This window comes from Rana temporaria, chromosome 12, assembly GCF_905171775.1.
Source record: "Rana temporaria chromosome 12, aRanTem1.1, whole genome shotgun sequence".
NCBI lineage: Eukaryota > Metazoa > Chordata > Amphibia > Anura > Ranidae > Rana > Rana temporaria.
This window is the reverse complement of record NC_053500.1, coordinates 42831089-42848629: the sequence shown is the minus strand read 5'-3', so window position 1 is coordinate 42848629 and position 17541 is coordinate 42831089. Positions and strand designations below refer to the sequence as shown.

The 17541-nt window shown below is 43.5% G+C and overlaps 1 protein-coding gene across 2 annotated transcripts in view; it reads left to right on the top strand.

Annotated features, from left to right (window-relative positions):
• IGFBP4 (insulin like growth factor binding protein 4) overlaps positions 1-17541 on the top strand; it is a 94476-nt gene that overhangs the window by 69007 nt on the left and 7928 nt on the right. Inside the window, exon 2 of one of the 2 annotated variants that reach the window (XM_040331689.1) lies at positions 17244-17398. In XM_040331689.1, coding sequence (XP_040187623.1) covers positions 17244-17398 — 155 coding nt within the window. Of the gene's footprint in view, positions 1-17240; positions 17399-17541 lie in introns of both variants that reach the window. The other variant, XM_040331688.1, reaches the window with a different exon arrangement.

The following is a 17541-nucleotide window of genomic DNA, read 5'->3' as shown; positions in this document are numbered from 1 at the left end:
TAAGTGCCCTAATTCACCTCCTCAACCTTTTGAGCCGTTGTGCTTGGAGATACAGCTTTGGTTATGTGCCAAAATCCTCTTTAACTTGGCATTGACTTGTATCTGGATATAGGAGGTCCTGGTGCTGTGGTACCAATGCGGGAGAGATCAAACGCACGGTCTTTGATGTTGTATAATAGCTTGTATGTTTTAATAACGTTAACAGAAGCATTTGCAGATAATATCTATAGGCACTGTTATTCAATTTGCTTAATAAAGCTTAGGATGCTCAAACCATTTCAACATAACCCTTATTAAAGGCACGGTATTGCAGCAGTATATTACTCATCCGTGGGCCTGCTCGCCTGGCACGTGGGGCCTTCTATCCCTTCAGGGTATGCGCTCACTAATGCCCGGAACCAGATGGGGCTGCATTCATGTTTCTCATCAGACAGCTGCAATCTATGTGACAACTATAGGATCTCTCAAGGAGCAATGTTCCTCTAAAGATCCCACTACATTGGTATTGTGGCAGTGTCACCTACTGAATGGAGGCCAAGTTGCACCTTTCTACATAGAGCTGTCTCCTGAGCATCTCTAGTCTTGGGTAAGGGCTCTATACAAATCAGTGAGGGTTCCCTGCACATGCATGGTCAGCTTTAATGAGGAATTTATTGGGTTGGGTCTTTCTGAAGTAGGTAAGCAGCTAAGCTGGGGTTCCAGTATAGTTTAGCTCCAGCAGACTAGGAAGGATGGGATAGTCTATTTACTAAATGTACAAATGCCCTTTAATTAGAAACTGCCAGGAGAGAAATATGGGTGGTGCCATTACTGTCATGCTTGTCATTGTTTCCCTATGTGGTTAGCCATTGACCTATACGAAGAATGTAGTCAGTGAAGTTGGAACTCCTGATCTGCATACAAGTTTGGGTCAATGACTTCCTAAGTAACAACTTAAGGGCAAAGAGGACAGCATGTTAAAAAAAATAATGGTTGACATCCTCCGTCTTGAAAGTTTCACTTTAAGGGAGTAAAAAAAATAATATTTTAGTATATTAGATTTGAAGGCCAGAGAGAAGCAGTATTGGAACTATGCAAGAGACAATACATAGTTTTGGGTGATGTAGAAATGAGAAATAAGTAAGAAAGTGGATCAGATCTATGTAGGAATCATAGTAAAGGCACACAGTGAAATAGATGAGTGATGGAGCTATGGGAGATCGATGCAGAGATTGTGAAGAAGCAAGGGAGTGGTAAAGAAGAATACAAGGAAGAATAAAACTTGTGCTCTTGTATCACCGTAGAGGGGCCCTACAGGAATGCAGTTGGAGCCAGATAGGAATGAATAAAAAAAAGAGGGCAGATCCCTACCTGTTTAAAGAGAATGTAAAGTGCGTTTGTATTTATTTTATTTCCTCGTTTGTTAAGGCCATGACCAAAAAATGAGGTAAAAAGTAAAGTAGGTAAACAATTTACCCAAGAAATATGAGGGCCTTTTGAAAATTGATAGTCACCTGGCTATTAGTACTTGGTGTAAATTTTCCCAGGTGCTATCCCAGAATAAGTAATCAGATCAGAACGGTCAGAGTAAATTTAGAAATCCTTATTTCCATGTTTTTTTTTTGCTTAGTGTTTCAAAGTGCTGAAGCTAAAGGCTTGGCATAACAGCCAGACAATGAGAAGGCTTCATGTTTCTTCACGTTTCTTTTAGGAAAACATGTAGGGCTCATGTGCATGAACATACACTCACCAGACACTTTATTAGGTACACCTTGCTAGTGTCAGGTTGGACCCTTTTTGCCTTCAGAACTGTCTTAATTTTTAATGTCATAGCTTCAACAAGGCGTTGGAAACATTACAATTTTGGTCCATATTGACATGATAACATCACAAAGTTGCTGCAGATTTGTCGGCTTCACATTCATGATGCAAATTTCCTGTTTCACCACATTCCAAAGGGGCTCTATTGGATTGAGATCTGGTGACTGTGGAGGCCATTGGAGTACAGTTTGAGATGATTTGAGCTTTGTGACTTGGTGCATTATTCTGCTGGAAAAAAGCCATCAGAAGATGAGTACACTGTAGTCCTAAAGGGATGGACATGGTCAGCAACAATACTCAGGTAGGCCCCTAACGGCAGCATCAGAAACTTCCAATGTACATCATTTGAAAAGTTGTTTTCGTTTTTATAAATTTTTTATCTGAAGCGTTTATTAAAGAAATACCTAGTGTTATGGCTAATCCATAATGTAAAACGCCTTGTTAAAGAGAAAAAAAATGGCCTTTAAACAATATAAGGGGGGTGGGACACCATCAGCATTCCAACACTACAAGGAATGCAATAAGAAGTGTAAGAACGCAATCAGGACAGCTAAGAGAAACACATAGCGGAGGAGAGTAAAAAAAATCCGAATACATTTTTTCTAGGTATTTAGCGCCAGGCTACTTTCATAGCCGATGCTATGGTAAATTTAGAGGGAGTTCAGAGAGGTAGTTGGCTCTGAACCTGTTTATTTGGTTACATTTAGGGCCTCTGCTCCAGCTTTGGCTGTACTGTTTGTGCATACTGTCGTTGCCTGGGGTTGTGTTCCCGCCCCAGGCCGACAGGTGGCAGCAGTAGGGTCAAGTGCAGTTGGATATCTCTTCCCGGCAGCCAATCAGGAGGGTTGGTCGCCTCGCTGTGCATGCTGGCATGGGGTATTTAAAGGGCAGACGTCATTGGTTTGGGGTCGCTGCATTCCCACCCTTGAGCTAGGTAGTCGTCCCACCACCCCCCCGTGTGTGGCCCCCCTGGTGTGTGTGTGTATGTTGCAGGGTTCCTGGCTCCGCATTCACCTAGATTGTGGATCCAGTGAGTTGACTGGGTCCCTATTTCGCCAAGTGGTCCTGGGCTGTCCGTCCAATGGGAGGAAGCTGACTGATGAGGAACCTGTCCGGGAGATACCGAGCACGAGGCCGGAGTTTCAGGAGAGGCCTGTCTATTCATCTGAGGACACTTTGGTTTTGAGAGGCTGGATGTAGGTCACCTATCAGTTGTTGAGTTAACTAAAAGCTATGTGAAGGAGAACCGGGTGCTGAACCCAGTCAAGAAGGATTTTGGACCGCAATTGTCTCCAATCTTCAGGAGGGTCTGTGGCAGAGACTTAATCCTATTCATCCGAGTGACACTCTGGCTGCCAGGCTGGTGAGAGAGGCCTGTCCAGATGCACTACACCCACTCCGGCCAGAGTGGCGAAGTAAAGTTGTCGTTGGTAGCAGGACTGTTTCCATATTCAGTTACATCTAAATTTGCTGTTTTCTATTTTGCTATCCCTTCACATTCCTACCACTTATCGTTTTTACCCAGCTGGGTAATAAAAGCACAGAAAAGACATCTGTTGTGTGGACATTGACTTTACTGCAGCTCTCATCCAGTACCCTAGACGGCGGAGATACAGAGGTAACGTGCCACCCAAATCAAACCAGCAGCTCCTTCGGGGGTAGTGCTACAGGTATATTAACAATAAAAAGGCAAAATCAGAGTACATTTCCCACATTAAAGATAAGGATGGTTATGGATGACACCGAGAAGACAACTGTACTGAATGTCTTCTTCTCTTTTTATGCAGGAAAAGGAGGGGTGTACCGACATCACAGGACATATCCTGGTAGCTAACTGAGGCCAAAGTGCAGGAAAGTCTTAACAAACTTAATACAAATAAATCACCAGGACCAGATGGCTTACACCTAAAAGTCCTCCAAGAACTCAGTGGTGTTATAGCCAGGCTATTGTTCCTAATCTCTGTGGACAGCATACTGATAAGATTGGTACTAGTTGATAGGAGAAAAGCCAATGTGGTACAAATATTCAAAAAATGGCTGCTAGACTCAACTTAACGAGACTTTGGAGATCAGAGAAGGTCCCGTCCATTGCCCATACTATTGACCTAGACTTGCACTACAGCTTTGAAACAATAATGGCTGCCAATAATGGCCAAGCCACAAAGACTCGATTAGCTTGGAGTCCCTAGGTAAACTGTTCTAGAGTTGCGATTTCCATGTAACGCTTCAAGCTCTGTATTATAGATTTCTGTTTAGCACTTTCTTGACCGAACAGTGGCCCAGATTCAGTAAGAATCTGCGCCTTTCTTACGCAGGCACAGGGCAGCGTTTTTGCCCTGCGCCCGCGCAAATTTTCTGCGCTGCCCGCGATTCACGGAGCAGAAGCTCCGTAAATTGCGGGGGCGCTGTGTTAACTTGCCCGGCGTAAGGGCGCCTAATGTAAATGATCCCGCGGGGGGCGGGAATCATTTAAATTTTAGTCGCGCTCCCGCGCCGAGCGTAGAGCGCATGCTCCGTCGGGAAACTTTCCCGACGTGCATTGCGGCAAATGACGTCGCAAGGACGTCATTTGCTTCAAAGTGAACGTGAATGGCGTCCAGCGTGGACTTGGTGTGCTGGTGACATATATCTCGTTTTCTGCCATCCTGGGGGGCCCCAGTATAGTAGGAAGGGAGCTCACTGCAGAACATGTGAAAGGGCCCATAGTGGGATCGTAGTAAAGGGCCCCAGGAGATTATATATATATATATATATATATATATATATATATATATATATATATATATATATATATATAAATTGCATTTTATAGTTGGCCCCCCTACTTTTGTCCCTGTCCCCCCATGTGCCCCCCTAAATATGAAAGCTGGAGATGACACTGAGTGGCGATAAAAGGCTGGAGATGCAAAAAAAAGTGACAAAAGTTAATAAATAGCATTATCTGCTATATAGCAAACTAAATCCAGTTAGGGTTTACATCTACTTTAGCCTATATTCCCCAAAATTAGCTACATTGGCTGACAAAGCTAAAACTACAGGCAGACAATTTTTAAGGAGAGGTTGCAAGCAAAGCAAATGGAACATTTAAAAAAAAACAATAACATGTATGTGGTAATCAATACAATAACCCTAATCGATAAAAGCATACCTCCCAACTTTTTGAGATGGGAATGGGGGACACCTATTGGCAAAAGTATGCAGGCATAGGGCACACCCCTGGCCACGCCCCCCTTAAAGGGGAATTGTACAAAAAAAGGATTGGTTAAGTGCTTTTTTTACCACTACTATTCCTTTTATTTTGGCTTTTGGAATTTACAAATGCAGCAATTTAGAAATCAGATGAAAGGTTTAGTGCTGAAAAACACTTTTTGATAGATACAATTGCATTTTATATACATCTATATGGATCAGACTAAAATGAGGGACAAATGAGGAGGAAAGAGGGACAGGGGGACATTGTTCCAAATCAGGGTCAGTCCCTCAAAATCAGGGACAGTTGGGAGCTATGATAAAAGCAATGGAAGCTCATGACTCCTAACTTTGGCCTTATAATCTTATTGTGGGTTTTGGGAAATGCCTCTAAGCAGTTAAAGCGTAAATTGATGTGATGACTGAATACAGCATAAGCAGCATGTGTAGCTAATGCCTCTGTGAGGCCCTGCAGGATGTCTCTTCTTCTTCTCTTGCCTAAATGGAGAAATATAGAACTAGGGGGGTATTTACAAAAGGCAAATCCACTTTGCACTACAAGTGCAAAGTGCACTTGAAATTGCACTTGGAAGTGCAGTCGCTGTAGATCCGAGGGGGACATTTTAGCTTGCACATGATAGGATGATAAAATCAGCAGAGCTTCCCCTCATTCCAGATTTACCCCTCTGATTTACAGCAACTATACTTTCAAGTGCAATTTCGGTGCAATTTCAAGTGCACTTTGCATTTGTTTGCACTTATAGTGCAAAGTGGATTTGCCTATCCGTAAATACTATTTTATAGGGCTGTTACTGATTAAAATTTTCGTGTTCGATTAATCGATTTATTTTTTAATCGATTAATCTACTAATTTCGATTAATTAGAACGCAAATACAGATCCAACTACTTTTAGCCGATCTCCTTGCATTGCAACTCTGCATTAGTCAGTGGTAAATGTGGTATACACTATATACTATCACCCGACACTAGTTAGTTTCCACAATCCATGACTTAACTTCACAGTTCACACAAATACGTTTTAAATTCAAACTGTAGCACTGACTTAAGTAATTTTTTCGTATTAAACTTTAAGAAAAACTTAGAAAGTTAGTTTAACTTTAATTATAAAACTTATCTAGTATATTGACTGTCAGTCATTTTATAGTAGGCAAGTAGACATCACTTTAGCCAGTCACACAGACATGCCAGAGTGTTTACATTTTCTGGAAGCAGACATGATCGCATGTTATTGACAATATACCCTGAAGAACTGAACAGTCTTTAGCACGGTGTTGTGATACACAAAGAATTGTCTGCACAAAACTGCTTAGGACAGGAAAACGATGGTTATTTTTGCCCCTTCCCCTGATGGAGCCTGATGCATCCTCCTGCTCCACAGATGCAAAGGTACCTCAATCCAATGGGTGCAGTTTGCTCGCATCCAGCAGGATAAGTCTCACTGTCCAGGCTGTCCGGTGACGTCAAGAATTTTGATCGATCAAAAGAATTTTGATTGATCAAAAAAATTTAAGATTAATCGAGGAATTAATCTTTAATTTCCCCAGCCCTACTATTTTATTATTTAGAATTTTTGTTTTCTATCCCTTTTTTTTCTTTCTAAATGTATATACTAAGTGCTAACTAGTATTGGGACATTTTAGGTGTCAAGTCAAATATATAACCAATACACATTTTTCTCCTTACTATTAATGTTATGTACATGTATTCAAATTTGTAAAAAAGGTTATATCACATAAAAGTGGAACTAAACCCACAACAGTTAAATCAGTCTGTATATGCAGTAAAGCATGCTTGTTATACTCGCTGTAGAATGGATTAATTCTCTGCATAGTATAAAAAAAGCTGTGTTTTCGGATCCTTCCCTTCTTTTACTGTGCCCAATCTACCTGCTGATAGTACAAAGCCTTGGAGTCACTCTGCACATGCTCATTTTTGTGTTTATTGCTAGACACACAGGCCCCATGGGCTATTTGTGGCTAATTCAGCATCCTTCCTTTATCTGAATGCTCAGGCATGCTCTTTGGCTTGCCTGGCTAGTTTACTACTGTATCTGGCATGGCCAGTGTGTGCGCCTTTTGGGCAGTTCCTGTCTGCAAATGGGTTTTCTATTTTTCCAAGTTGTTTTGTACCTTTTGTATTTTGCAGCTGTTTTTGGGCTTTTATAGACCGGGCTATGTCTATATTGGATTGACATTTGTCTAAGATTGCATAAAAAGAAAAGACAAGCAAATCATACATATACACAGTCCTTTACCTAGCACCCTTGTTGCCCACACCCTTCAACATCATAGACCAAATATTTGTGAATATAGTATCAGTAATACCTTTCATGCAGGTCAAACCGAGAGATCCAATAAATTCAATGTGTTTCACAGGCCATTGGACCTATTTCATCAGGAACTGTGAAGATGTAATAGACCAGAGCCTCAAGCGAGCGCACTCTGAATCTCTACTGCTGATCCAAATTTGTAAAATGTAGATATGCGTGCACGCTGGGAGTAACTTACTGACACATCTGTACAGTTCAACTACTTCCTTATCTATATTTTATTACAGGCAGTGCCAAGCTCTTTTTACACACAGCACAATATATCACTATTATGTTAATGTAAGTCTAAAAAGCCCATCTGATTGGCTGAAATACAAGGATAGTACAAAAACTTGATGGTCAAAGCTTAGTTATCATCTGGTCCCTCTTGGTCTTTTCCGCATTCTTCCAATTGTGTGGGTAGTAGGGGGCAGACGCCATCTTTAACTTCAGCCATTCTTGATTCGGTGGGGGGGGGGGGGTGTTCCTAGAGGCCATCTTGAGTAAGGACTATTAAAGCAGTTGTGTACATAAAAAAAAAAAAACAATATAGACTTTATAGTATAGAAAAGATGCATAGAGAATAGGAATTTTCTGGTTATTATGCTCATCACATTCCTTCACAAAGGATACTTTCCCAATTGAGCTATACCATCAACCAAGTATTGGAGGCCTCCACCTTGCCACAAATCCCCCTTGGGGATAGAGGAATCGGAATCAAACAGGCAGGGGGATCCCATCATCACTATGTCCAAAGCAGCACAGGAAGCTTAAAGAGATCTTGTAGTATCACGTTGTGTGGCTAGCACTTTGTATATGTTTAAAGGATTTTTTTCTGTAATGTGTAATTATTTATTTATAAAAGTTAAAACATGACAGAATAAAAATCCATCCAAAAATTGTACAATACAGTTTCAGAATGTGCAACTAAGAAAATTCTCAACATGTTTCACCACGATTAGTAGCTTCCTCAGGAGAATTTCATTAGGCACTATCTACTTCAGTAGATGGTGCCTGACAAAATGTAATTCTCCTGAGGAAACTACTAATCGTGGTGAAACATGTTGAGAATTTTCTCAGTTGCACATTATGAAACTGTTTTGTACAATTTTTGGATGGATTTTTATTCTGTCATGTTTTTAACTTTTATAAACAAATACTATTTTGATATATCTTTTGTGTCAATTTCGCACCTCAAAAATCCCAATCTTTTATATTACTTCAGGTCTGAAGTTGCATGGTTCTATTGAGCAAGCACTTAAAATCTGAAAGGCCAGATCTGATTGGTTGCTTTTAGGGTTACTGACCTTTGCCAGGCTGAATAAAGTTGGCGTGAACCACGAGCATAGTTTAAAGCCCAAATCCAGACAAAATGTTTGTTTTTGTCTTGAATACAATTGAAAAGGGTTAGAATCTCTGTGACATTTATATTGTCTATACCAGGGAAGCTTTTCTCCTTTGTCCAGTACTGATAAGAGGCATTCAGAGAGACAAAAAGGTGATGGAAAATCTTTCCAAAGAGGCCAAAACGGCAACAAAAAACACATTTCATTCCAGTGAGGAAGTTTGGAACCTTTGCGAGTTTTCTAATTGCTGTCAGTGCCTTTCTGTCCTAATGACCCACTCCCCTCATTTGTGGTGTCACAGGGATAAAATATGAGGAGAAATCTCCTCACTGGAGTCAGAGACTGCAATAAAAACCTGACAAAAATTCGAACCCTACCACGCACCATTCAGCACTAATAAAACGTTTTGGCTGAGGTCAGGCTTTAAGTGAGACGAACTTCAGGAATAAACTTAAATGGGAATGTCTGTTGCCGTCCTGGCTTTTCTTTTATTCAGTAAATGAAAAATCTGCCTGGGTTCATAACTGTTCTGCGTCCTGTACAGTCTTCCAGCAGCCAAGACGTTAAAATTCCTTACATCCTCCCTTGTTGCCCATAAAGTGGGAAAATCACTTGCCAGCCTGGCTCAGCTCCAGGCTGCTTTCTGAGATTACCATCTTGGATGGATGTCACGCCAGCTCTGCTCGAGAGAAATACACATGGGCTAGCCAGCACCTTCTGGAGGTCCTGTCAGACTTTCCATGAGCTCATAAGAAAACTGGAGCTGTAGAGCAGCAGAAAGCAGACGGCGAGATGGGGAGGGGGGGCAAAGGAGACAAGGGTCACCCCATTAACACCTTGGACCCAACACTGGAGTTTGCATTGTAGCTTTGATGAGATTTTACTAGTAAATTTGCCAAAGGCAGCAACTCCCCAAAGCATTAACACTTTTCCTGGCTCCTCTGTGTCTGTGTGAGTAGATCAGACTGCCTATCCCTTTACTGACTCCGATCTCAACCATCCTACAGACAAGAAGGAGACTATCCGTCCTCGATGCGCAGAAGAAACTTGGTTTCATCCATATAATGCAAATAAAGAAAGATGCAGCTAAACTGTATCTATATCTATATTTTTATTTATTTTTTTATTTTATTTTTTATTTTCGTTTTTTTCACTTATTTTTTATTTTTGTTTTTGGCATTATAATATTGCTTTGGTTATATTTTTATTATTGTAAGCACAGGGTTGTTTGGAATATCTGATATAATTGTATATTTTTCTAAGCACATTGGGGCACTTTATTAACCACTTAAGCCCTGGACCATTTTGTTGCTAAAGGACCAAGCCCCTTTTTGCTATTTTGCACTGTGTCGCTTTAACCGACAATAGCGCAGTTGTGCGACGTGGGTCCCAAACAAAATTGGCGTCCTTACTTCCCCACAAATAGAGCTTTCTTTTGGTGGTATTTGATCACCTCTGCGGTTTTATTTTTTTTCGCTATAAACAAAAATAGAGTTACAATTTTGAAAAAAATGCAATATTTTTTACTTTTTGCTATAATAAATATTCCCCAAAAAAATAAAATCGTGACTGCGACATTATGGCGCACACATCGGACACTTTTGACACTATTTTCGGACCATTGCCATTTTTACAGCGATTAGTGCTATACAAATGCACTGATTACTGTGAAAATGACACTGGCAGTCAAGGGGTTAACCTGTAGGGGGCGCTGAAGGGGTTAAGTGTGCCCTAAGGGAGTGATACTTACTGTGTGGGGGCGTGGCCTTGTGTGTGACGTCACTGATCGTCGTCCCCTATGACAGGGAACAGACAATCAGTGACAGTCTGACTAGGAAGCACGGGGAGAGGTTTTTTTTACACTCCCCCCCCCCCCCCGTTCTTCAGCTCTGTGACCCGATCGCGGGACACCGGCGGCGTTCGGGTCCCGCGATCACGAAGGACCCAGCCAGATCGCGAGCGCGCCACCCACGGCTGCGCATATTAAAGGGGACGTACCTGTATGCCAATATGCGCAGCCGTGCCATTTTCCCGACGTACATCGGTGTGCGGCGTTTGGCAAGCTGGTAATATTCACTGCTGTTTCTGTTTTTGTTTAAAATTTTCTGTTTTTTCACTTATATTTTATTTTGTTTTTTGGCATTATAATATTGCTTTAGTATTATATTTTATTATTGTAAGCACAGGTTTATGTGGAATATCTGATACAATTGCATATTTTTCTAAGCACATTGGGGCACTTTATTAATATTCACTGCTGAAATAGAAGTGTTATGCCGCGTACAGACAATCGGCCCATGTGTACTGCAGATGGCCCAACAGCCACTCTGTCAAAGGGTCGTGACCGATAAAGGTCTGCCGATTGGCTCCCGATCAGTGATCTCAGCCAATGTCTGAGAGCGCTGACCGGAGTGTTCTGGCGGGGGGGGCGTCCCCCCGCCAGAACACAAAACAATAGCAGGAGAGGTCGCTGTACTAACATCGGATGGTTGGTAAAACAGCTCCAACCTGAGCTGTCAGGTTTTTTTCGTTCAGCCCGCTGGGTTGAACGAAAAATAAATAGAGAAGTGTGTAATAGGCTTGAGCATTTTTATTAACTATTTTTAAATAAAAGAAAGTTAGTTACTAGAGAAAATAAATGCACGATATGTGTGTCTACATTTCCTGTATTAAGGTAAAATAAGTCCCAGTTATTGTATGTCCTCTCCCACCTCCCTAAACACTTACCTGAGTGCTTTCTCAATCCATTGCTCTTCCCTCTTCTTCGCAAGACACAGAGACAGCAGTGGGAGCCAGTGGCGGCTGGTGCTCAAAACTTTTGGGGGGGCGCAAACAAACTGAAAAAAAAACATCAATTGCAGCCAATGTGCCCATCAAATGCTGCCAGTTTGTCCCCCCAAATGCTGCCATTTTGTGCCCCCAATTGCCGCCAGTTTGTTCCCCCAATTGCCGCCAGTTTGTGCCCCCAATTTCGGCCTGTTTGTGCCCCCAAATACAGCCAGTTTCCCCCAAGCCCGGCACTTACCTTCCTCGGGTCAGCCATCCTCTCCACGCTCCCTCGATGTCTTCTCCCGCCCTCGATGTCGCTTCAGCCAATCAGGTGACCGGTAACCAGACCCGGTGCACCTGACTGGCTGAGAGGCAGGGCAGTGTTAGGGAAGCGTTTATCCGCTGACACCCGTAATTACCTGCCTCCGCAAAGATCCGATTTTGCAGACGGAAGAAAACCGTATTTTTTTCTTACGTCTGCAGGTCGGATCGGATGAACATGGACACACGGTCCGTGTTCATCCGATCCCCCATAGGGAAGAGCGGAGAAAAGACAGGGCGGTCCCTGCACAGTGTACGGGGACCGCCCTGTCATCCGATGGCTCAGCGGGGATATACGGAGCGATCCCCGCTGAGCTTACGGACACACAGAGGCAGATCATTACTGATCCGCCACGTGTGAAAGGACCCTTACAGGCATGGGTGTAGGAACCCTTACAAATCTGGGGGGGACAGCATTTTTACTCGCCAGGTATATTCTTATTCAGTAAACTGGGAGTTGTTTATAACGTGTGTGTTATTTTGAAGTAGGTGTTCGGAAGCTGAATGCGCCAACATTTTTCAGCGTAATCAGCAGCAGGGGCGTACCTAGAGCATTTGGCACCCGGGGCGACTCCTATATCTGGCACCCCCCCAACTTTAAAATGTAAAAACACCCCACTGTGCCCCCTGCATACCTCTGCACCCCTTCAGTCTCTCTGTCACTACTGTGTAACCCCTCTCCACAACTGGACCCCTTTACATTACACAGCCCCTGCACCTTTGGACCCCTTTACATTACTAAACCCTCTGGACCCCTTTACATTACACAGCACCCAGCACCTTTGGACCCCTTTACATTACACAGCACCCTGCACCTCTGGACTCCTTTACATTACACAGCACCCTGCACCTCTGGACTCCTTTACATTACACAGCACCCTGCAACTCTGGAGTCCTTTACATTACACAGCACTCTGGACCCCTTTACATTACACAGCACTCTGGACCCCTTTACATTACACAGCACCCTGAAATCTTTGGGTTCACACGTGTGTCCTGGGGTTTGTTGCAGTGTTGGGGTATACGCAGTTTTTCTGCATTTTATCCCCATTTTTAGCTGCAGTGCCACAGACTTCTATTAGCTTGTGTAATGTTACAGTGTTTCCTGAAAGCACACCAAAGACGCAGTAAAGAGAACATTTAGTGCGCTTTCAGAAAATGTTGCAAAAATGTGTAACCCAATAGAAGTCTGTGGGACTGTAGTGAAAATTTAAGTAAATGCAGGAAAACTGCGTATACACCGACACTGCAACTGAACCGCAGTGCATCAGTGTGATCCCACTTGAGTGCTGGTTCATATATATGCGATGCAGGAATCAGTGCGATTCCTGCATTGCATGTTGCTTGTTGGCCGTCCACGCTGTCCTTTGCAAACTGCTACGGGTGTCAATATAAATTAATGACACCCCCAGATCGGTTGGCAGATCACAGTGAGAACTGTGAAATGGTGCATGAATCGGATTGCATAGGTATAAACACCCATCCAATCCGATTCCAGCGCAGACCAAAAAAAGGTTTTGGTGCAAATGCAATTTCAGCCATACAGTTTGTATGGCTGAATTCGCATCGCACAGACATCGCATGTGATATGCACAGAAATGCGCTGCGAATCACATGCAATGTCTATGATCATGCTAGTGAAAAGCCTGGCTAAAAGGAACATGATGTGGCCGCCTATCAGCATAGAGTTAAGGACAGGCTCTGCTAGAGGACAACAGAGGAAAGAGGGGGAGTGAAGGATTTGGGGGAGAGAAGAGTCTGGACACAGTGACAGTGCTGATAACTCACTTTATGTTCCCAGGATGATCATGTCTCACACTAGTTCAGTCGGTGGCTCTTTAGCTGTCGGCTACTTGTTTATATGTTCCCGCCCACACGTTCCTTTCAGACACCGCTCAGCACGGGCTGCACGGAGCATGGAGGACACAGAGGGGAGGGAGGAGGCAGAGCTGATGCAGACTCTTCCATTCCTGTAGAGGGGGGGGGAGCTGTAATCACTGAGTTGTTAGAATTTATCAGAGAGTGAGGTGCACAGTAGTGTGTCAGTCTGCCTGAGCTCTCCCTGCGCTCTCAGCATATCACATCGCCGCTGCACTACCAAGCCCACTCTCACTGTTTCATACAGGGGAGGATGAGGGAGCCGCCTGACACCCCCCCTAATGTGTGGCACCTGGTGCGGTCCGCCTCTTAGTTAGTACGCCTCTGATCAGGAAGGCTCCAAGTCCTCCTAACCTGGGGGGGATTTTACTATACCTGTCCCCCCCGCATTATTTCCTGGGGGGGGATGCGTCCCCCCCATCCCCCCCGGTTCCTACGCCCATGCTTACAGGCAGAACCTTATCGCAGTAACTTGTGTGCTGTCACCTGACAGGTAGGACTTTCTGTGGGATATGAAGAGCACAATAAAGTGTTCAATATGGTGTAACTATCCTGCAGAAAAGAGAACTATGTCACCAGATGTAGTTTGCATTCATATTTTTTGCTTTAATATATGACAACTACTCACTAGGGGGTGAACCTCTGGGGAAATCTAGGATGGAAAAGGACCTGGGGGTCCTAGTAGATGATGGGCTCACAAAGAAAACAGAATATTGGCATCATGGCATGCATTAAAAAGGGGATTAACTCCAGGGATAAAATGATAATTCTCCCACTCTACGAGACTCTGGTCCGGCCGCACCTGGAGTATGCTGTCCAGTTCTGGGCACCAGTGCTCAGGAAGGCTGTACGGGAAATGGAGCGAGTACAAAGAAGGGCAACAAAGCTAATAAAGGGTCTGGAGGATATTGGTTATGAAGAAATGTTGCAAGCACTAAACTTATAGGGGTAGATCCACAAAGAAATTACGCCGGCGTATCTACTGATACGCCGGCGTAATTTCAAAATCGTATCTTTGAATCCTCAAAACAAGATACGACGGCATCTCGGCTAGATCCAACAGGCGTACGTCTTCGTACGCCGTCGGATCTAAGATGCAATTTTTCTTTGTCCGCTAGGCGGCGTTCCCGTCGTAATCCGCGTCGAGTATGCAAATTAGCTATTTCAGACGATCCACGAACGTACGACCAGCCGTCGCATTTTTTTACGTCGTTTCCGTTCGGCTTTTCTAGCGTATAGTTAAAGCTGCTATATGGTGGCGTACTCAATGTTAAGTATGGCCTTCATTCCCGCGTATAATTTTGAAAATTTTACGTCGTTTGCGTAAGTCGTCCGTGAATGGGGCTGGACGCCATTTACTTTCACTTCGAAAACAATGACGTCCTTGTGACGTCATTTGGAGCAATGCACTCTGGGAGTTTTTACGGACGGCGCATGCGCAGTTTGTTCGGCGCGGGGACGCGTTTCATTTAAATGAAACACGCCCCCTACCCGCCGAATTTGAATCCAGCGCCCTTACGCCGCGAGAGATACGCTACGCCGCCGTAACTTACGGCGCAAATTCGTTGAGGATTCAAAGAAAAGCAAAGTAAGTTACAGCGGCGTAGCGTATCTTACATACGCTGTGCCCTGCGCCGATGTATGTGGATATGCCCCACACTCTCTGGAAAAGAGACGCTTGGGAGGGGATATCATTTCAATTTACAAATACTATAACGCTGACCCCACAATAGGGATTCAACTTTTTTGCGGAAGGGAGTTTTAGAAGAAAAGAGGTTTAACCTTAAACTGCATAGAGGGTTCTTTACTGTAAGAGCAGCAAGGGTGTGGAATTCCCTTCCGCAGGCGCTGGTTTTTCTATATGCTGAGTTGGTTGGAATGAGCCATTAAAGGTCGTCAACTGAGCTGGAGGAGGCACAACATGTTGGTGCCTTGACCAGAGTGACACTGCTTGGTTGTAACCAAAGAGCTGATGGCCAGGCTGATTGTGTCTCCTGATAGACCCCCCCCCCCCCCCAAGGCAGAGTACACCCACCCAGAGCAAAGTATACTCACCCATAGCTAAAAAAAAAAAATGTCTCCCCTGTTCAATAAATTGAGAAGATTTTGAACAGTAAACAACAAAATAAAATATTGAGGAATGTGAAAATATTCAGGAAGGCAAAGTTCCAGGTTCTTTCGAACTTCAGATGTTTCTTTTTAATTTAGCAGCCAGTTTAATAAATAGCTTAAATAGTTCTCTTATGAGAGAACCAAGTCCACATTGGAATTTATATTTGCCAGATATCTTTATTTTGTGATTCTAAAAATTGTGATTCTGATTTGGATTATTGTTTGAGTGGTGATATTGGGGTTTACTGGAAGAGATTCATTGAAGTGCCATGTGTTGTAGACTTGAAAGATTTGGTGTGAATGAGCAAATGGTCAGACCATGCATTTTGGAAATTTTAAACAGAATATGAATTATAGGGGGCCGTGTTTCTAAGAATTGAGAAATACGTATACCTTCTAGTGGCACAATTGGCTTTTCACCAGGTAGCAGTCAAGGCGAAAGGCTAAAGTTTACTGCATGGGATTTTAGTGGGCTTATCTAAGGAGCCAATTTATTTACTAAATTGCATAAGAAGTGTAACGGTCACCACCGTTTACGACCTTCCATCAACCCATGACAGCTTATCGACACTCCACAATCAGGCAAATGAACACGACCTATAAGAATTCCCCCCAGACACGAGACACACAGCTCTGTTCTGGTTTCAATTGCAAGACAACTTTAATGGTTAGCTCTTAAGGTTATATACAGTTTAAGGACCACGGACCAGTTTCAGCAGACATGTTCGGTCGTGTGTACGGCCGACCGGACAGGTTTCCAGCGGACATTTGTCCAGCCGACCATTTTCCAGCAGACAAATGTTTCTTAGCATGCTAAGAAACATGTCCGCTGAAAGCCTGTCCGTCGGACATGTTCGGTCGTCTGTACAGACTCACCGGACATGTCCGATCGGCCGCCATCCCTCGCACCGCGTATCGTGTACGCGCGGATTTCTGTCTGATGGTGTGTACAACCATCAGACAGAAATCTCCGGGCGGACATGTCCGCTGAAAACGGTCCGGAAGACCGCTTTCAGCGGACAGTCTGTCCGTGTGTACGAGGCCTTAGACAACTGGAGCATGGGGGAGAAGACCCTGCAGGACCAGTCTAGCAGCACAGAGAATTGGGTAAGTAAATCTACTTTTCCATGCCCCCTAGACCTAAATGAGCAGGTAACCCTTGCAATTTGGGCACAGCACCACTGCAAGGGCAAATTTTCAAGATTCCTGGAGTCCCATGTCAGAGGGAGAATCGTGGGTGGAATGCTTGTGCTTGTGCTGAACCATAAAGTTGATTTTACTCTTTGGAAGTGCTCCAGAGCTTTGCTGGGGTCAAAACCTGTTAGCCTAAATCTATTGTTACAGTCTTTTCCCCTGAACATTGGCAACGGCTATAGAAAATCTGATGCCCTTACTTTACCAACCACAGAATTGTTTGCATTTGCGATTATTTCTTCACTGTTTAAAACCTCAGAAATTTTGCAATGATCAGATCATCATCTCTTCTCTTTTTCAGCAGAAGAGGACCATCCCAATATCAGCTTGAATCCATGCCCTACGAATGACAAAACTTGTCTACAGAAGGAACAAGCCAAAGCCAACCGGAACACCATGCAGAGAATGAAGAAATTGACTTTTGGCCGTCAGACTGCCAATAATTTACCCACTCAGATGGTAAGAGTAGCTACATAAGGGCCATAAGGGTAAAATTATGTTTATCCACACACATGGCAGTATATTTAATTGGAAAATGTCTCCATTTATCTGATGAGCACGTCCAGGCAAGTACATGATTCTCAATGTACTTGCCTGCTAAT